Source organism: Triticum dicoccoides, chromosome 2B, assembly GCF_002162155.2.
Source record: "Triticum dicoccoides isolate Atlit2015 ecotype Zavitan chromosome 2B, WEW_v2.0, whole genome shotgun sequence".
In the NCBI taxonomy this organism is placed as follows: Eukaryota; Viridiplantae; Streptophyta; class Magnoliopsida; order Poales; family Poaceae; genus Triticum; species Triticum dicoccoides.
In genome coordinates, this window is record NC_041383.1 from 140,923,617 (window position 1) to 140,928,701 (window position 5,085).

General features: G+C 50.8%; 1 protein-coding gene across 1 annotated transcript; it reads left to right on the top strand.

Annotated features, from left to right (window-relative positions):
- Positions 1–674: 674 nt before the first annotated feature.
- LOC119367400 lies at positions 675–3,168 on the top strand. The gene is made up of 3 exons (XM_037632921.1): positions 675–1,205; positions 1,643–1,949; positions 3,128–3,168. Exons 1-3 carry the CDS (start codon positions 675–677, stop codon positions 3,166–3,168), a joined length of 879 nt encoding a protein of 292 aa, XP_037488818.1.
- The last annotated feature ends 1,917 nt before the right edge of the window (positions 3,169–5,085 follow it).

Genomic DNA, 5,085 nt, shown 5'->3' on the forward strand with positions numbered 1-5,085 from the left:
TTGCCATGATCTAGAAAAAACTTCCATGCCACAAAAAACTAACATGGTGAAATTAACATTTTTGCTGTGGTGTAACTAATGAAATTGTGACCAAAAAATCTTTTGTTTAAACTGTCCTGCCAAAACACGGCCATCGCAGGACATGATAGCTCCACTTCACACAATTCTCGAACAATGTATATATCACACAGTTTAGTTACACAAGGCAAAGTGAAATATCAAAAGGATGAGTTTGAGATTATAGATGAGACTGGCAAACACCGGCACACCACCACAGGTAGGTAAGGAGAGTGAGTTATGCCGCTGGTCGTCTCTTCACCGTGCTGGCGCGCTGGTGCAACGCGGAGTGAGAGGCTCGGCGGGGAAGGGAATGAGCGGCGGCGCCGCCGCCGCGTGTCTGTTCGGCGAAGGGGCTCGTGCGGGCTTGTGCGGAGGAGGAATGGAGAGAGAGACGACGCCCGATTGTATGGGCCGGGCCAAGGAACGGCCCGCAAGCCCACCTCGCTCCCAAAGCCCGGGACGGCGGCACCTTGAAATACCTCGCATTGGCGCCCAACGCAACCGCCGCAACCAACAGCTTTCCTCGCCGGAGTCCCCAACAAACCAAGAAACCCCTCCACTCTCCACCGCGCAGCAGCCAACCCACCGCCTCTGCTCTCCGGCGCCGGTGACCCATGGACCAGTTCCACGACGGGCACCACGTGCGGCTGCGGAGCCGCGTGCACCGCACCCGCACCTACCTCCACGCCGCCGCCGACGGGGAGAGCGTCACCCTCAGCCAGGTCCGGGCCTCCATGAACGCGGCGTGGGCGGTGCACATCTACCACCGCGACGACGGCGACGGAGAGGCTTTCTACGACGACGACGGCCCGTACCTGCTCCTCCACAGCGCCGCCTACGGCCGCTACCTCGGCGCCACGGACGTGCCGGCGCGGCGAGGCCACCGCGGATTCCGCGCGGAGCTGCGTGACTACGACCAGCCGGAGGTGGGGGCCATCATGTGGCGGGCCGTCGGGTCGGGCTTCGCGGGCAACGTCGTCCTGCTCCACCACGCGGGCGGCCGCTTCCTCCGCGCCAACGGCAGGTACCTTCCCTGGAACGCCGGCGTCAGCCTCGACGACGACGTCAACTCCATGATGCACTGGGTCGTCGAGCCCATCCCCGCTAGAGAGGCTGGCATGCCTGCCATTCCTGGCCCGCCTCCGGTGAGTTCGATCGATCGCCATGACCCGCTTCTCTGCTGAATTGCTTTCGGCGATTGCGAATTCGGCCACTTTCAGGCTTTCAGCTGCAGTTTTCTTCTTGCCAAATTTGTGAGAGCAGTTCTTGATTTCCCAAACATAACCATGGTTGATGGTTCAACTGCAGACTCGCCCAGGAATGAGATTCCTCTCCAACATATTCATGCACCGGGGGGCGGGACAGCAGATCGGGGGCGTCGAGCCCATCCAGGGAGAGGCGGGTGGCTCCGGTGGTCGGCCTCCGGTGAGCTCGCCATGACCCCCTTCTTGATCCTCCTATCGATTGAGCGAATTGGCTTATTCGGCGTCGTTCATTTGAACTGCAGTTCTGTTCTTGCCAAATTTTCGAGCAGTTCTTGATCTCCCGAAAATAACCATGGTTTTCTGCGATTCAACTGCAGACTCTCGCAAGATTCCTCTCCGACATGTTCATGGATCCGGGACGGCGGATCCGGTACACTCCGACGCTCGGCGGGGACTACCCCGAGGACAGCGCCGGCTGGGGCGAGTTCTGGTTCAGGGGGAGGTCCGTGTTCCGTCTGAGGGACCAGCTGGTGATGCGCACCAGCATCAACCTGTACTACCAGAACGTCGCCATCTGCGTCCGAGCGGGCCGCTACGGGAGGCTGACCCCGCTCGTCGTCGACCTGCCCCACGGCGGCTACGGCGAGACCCTCGAGATTGTCATCCTCGAGGACGAGACTCGTGGTGAGAGCCTCTCTCCATGCCCCAACTTCCTAATTATCTATTCACGGTGGCAACAAGTGAATTTGTTATACATGATCAATGATTTTGGGGGTTTTATTTTGGTGGGGTGCTAATCTGCTTGTGCTTGAAATAGTTAACTGAAACTTCTACAGTCTCAGAACAGTTTACTGAAAGTGTTGTCGTCTGAAAAAACAATAAACTGAAACTGCTGTAGTCTGAAACTGTTAGGTGTTGGGAATTGTCTGCAGCTGTTGTAATCTGTTATTGTGGGAATAAATCTCTATGGAACTTAAAAATCCAAATCAGTTGATTCATCTCTTTTCAGCCTTAACAGAGAAGATGGTGGGATATCCATTCGATTTAGCCCATTTTACTTGTGTTGAATAATATGTGAACAAAATTCAGGTTCCAAAATAATAAATTAAATATTATTTCTGCACATGAGCTGCAATTTTGATCATTTTATTTTGCAAGGCTCTGAGATTTAAATTGTTCATCTGCTTTCCTGCTGACGTTCTTTGTATAGAATTGTAGTGTTGTTCTTGAATCTGTTATCAACAATGCACACATGTTGGTGTGGATATAGTTTGCTGCATGAACATGATGTTTGTGGTCTTACTTTAGTGGAGTACTAATCTGATCGTGCTTGGAAAAATGGTATTATGATTCATTTTGTTAGTACTTGGGAGCTGTCTGGAACTGTTATAATCCTATAGAGAAGTAAGAGTAGTTGGATGTAAATAGTAGGCGGCATGTGGATTTATCACTATGTACACATGGTAAAAGATGGACTGAAGCTAGTTGAACATTTCTGTCCTTGATTCAGAAGATTCAGTTTGTCCATTTGATAACATTTGCCGCTAGTAGAAATTATGCAAGTTATAGGCCAAATCAAGTAAGTCATCTTATTCACCTTTGCACAGAAGATACTAGTTTTCTTGTCAGTTAATGAAACTCAGGTAGTGTCTTTCAGTACTACTCCCTCCGTTCGGAATTACTTGTCGCACAAATGGATGTATATAGACGTATTTTAGTTCTAGATACATCCATTTTCGCGACAAGTAATTCCGAACGGAGGGAGTACATAAAAGCTTAGTTCCTTGCACATTATATTGCTTCAGGTTTTGCCTTGTTATTGCTTATTGGCGTGCTGCCTAACTGATTTTCTGCTATTTCAGCCTACGATGATCTGCGACACCCAGACGTCGACGCGGAGTAGAGGAAGATCAGAGCCGGTGTCCTGACTGTTCACAAGTTTCTCCACCTCGGGTTGGCAGCAGAACTGGACGCCTACTTTTGCCTAGAGATAGATATAGATTCAGAAACTCAGCAGCTCTCGTGTTCGCGGTTCTATGATTCAGAACTACTGAAAGCGTTGGGTCCAACGGCTGAACAATATTGTAGTGATGCTGAATGACATTCATCCCTGCGATGTAATTTTGACAGCTTCGTAGACAATGCATTTCGTGTAACTGGAAAATGCAGTGGTTTGTGCAATGAGCTTCATTCCTTTTAGACTATGCACTTCTCGTATAGCTGGAGAATGCAGTGGGTTCTTCCTGTGCGCTGTTGATCATGTTTTTAGTTGTCCTGTTTTGTGTTTTTAGAGTCCTTAACTGCTGGCCTGCACATACCAGGAAGGCCATGAGTAAAGCGGAAAGGTCTAATGATAGAATCCTATGAAGCTTTACATTTTGTAACATGTTAAAAAGAATTTTAGTGACATCCTTCCGTTGTACATGAGATTTGGCTAAAACATATTAACTCTTTGTTAGTACAAGTTTGCATTTCTTATTTCTAGTGAGCAAGTCTGGACTGAAACCACCTTCAGTGAGGGATTTGCCTCGGTCATTTCTTATTGTTGCAAGCATCTGTTTCTCAGGGAGGAGGACCAGGAGATGGTGTGCCCAACATTACCTACAACCCAGTAACCAAAGGCCACCAGCCAACACCAACGTGTCAACAATGGTGCTCACAGTTCTTGATTTAAGAAGAAAAAGAAACAAACATGTCAGATAACAGGGGCTTTAAATCTTCATTCATCGAATCAAGGGTAGTGCACAAATTAAGAACTGCATAACAAAAGTAATCTAATGGTCTCATGGTCTCGCCTCTCTGGCTAGATCAGGAAAAGTCGACGGGTGTGCGTCGTATCCTTGTTGAAGGTGTTGGCTCGAAGCTTGTCTTCGGGGTTGAAGATCCTATGTTCGATCTTTGGTTATTCTTCACACTGGGCAAAACGCCGGGCAAGAACCGCACCACACATCCGCTCCCCATCTTCTCCTTGCATCATATATTCTCCACACTGTCCACGGCATCCGACGAAGAGGAGTTCTCGGGTATAAAAGCCCGTTGGAGTGGCCCGCCTAGCCTACCAGATACAAGCTAGGCAACTCGCTGCTCGACCTCCATCGCCGCTCGAGGCCGTCAGTACCATGGGCGAACCTGCAGGCTTACACGCTGTAACGCCCCGGATCCGATGCGCCAGGTGTTCGCCACTTATTCGCCGTCGTTGCCATGTCATTTGCTTGCGTGTTGCACTTTGCCATGTCATCATATGTATTTCATATCATGTCATCATGTGCATCTCATTTTGCATACGTGTTTGTTCCATGCATCCGAGCATTTTCCCCGTTGTTCGTTTTGCAATCCGGCGCTCCTATGTCATCCGGCGTTCCCCTTCTTCTCTCCTTTTGTGAGAGGGTGTTAAACGTTCTCGGAATGGACCGAGGTTTGCCAAGCGGCCTTGGTATAGCACCAGTAGACCGCCTGTCAAGTTTCGTGCCATTTGGAGGTCGTTTGGTACTCCAACGGTTAACCGGGTAACCGCAAAGGCCTCTTTTGTTTGCAGCCCAACACCCCTCCAAAGTGGCCCAAAACCCATCTAACTCCCCTCCATGCTCTCGGTCGTTCGATCACGATCGCGTGGCCGAAAACCGCACCTCATTTGGACTCTCCTAGCTCCCTCTATGCCTATTTATACACCCCCATTCCAAATTCGCGGATCCTCTCCCCCGAAACCCTAAAATTTCCCCTTCCGCGGCCACCGGACACGTCCGGCCGCAGCCGGACACGTCCGCCTCGCCCCGCCGCCGCCACGTGTCGCCGCCGGGTTCGTCCGCCGCCCGCCGTCGCC

Coding starts and splice junctions, on each gene's coding strand:
- LOC119367400 (XM_037632921.1), top strand. CDS start 675: ATGGACCAGTTCCACGACGGGCACCACGTGCGGCTGCGGAGCCGCGTG. Junction 1,206..1,642: donor CCATTCCTGGCCCGCCTCCG/GTGAGTTCGATC, acceptor ATTCAACTGCAG/ACTCTCGCAAGATTCCTCTC. Junction 1,950..3,127: donor CCTCGAGGACGAGACTCGTG/GTGAGAGCCTCT, acceptor CTGCTATTTCAG/CCTACGATGATCTGCGACAC.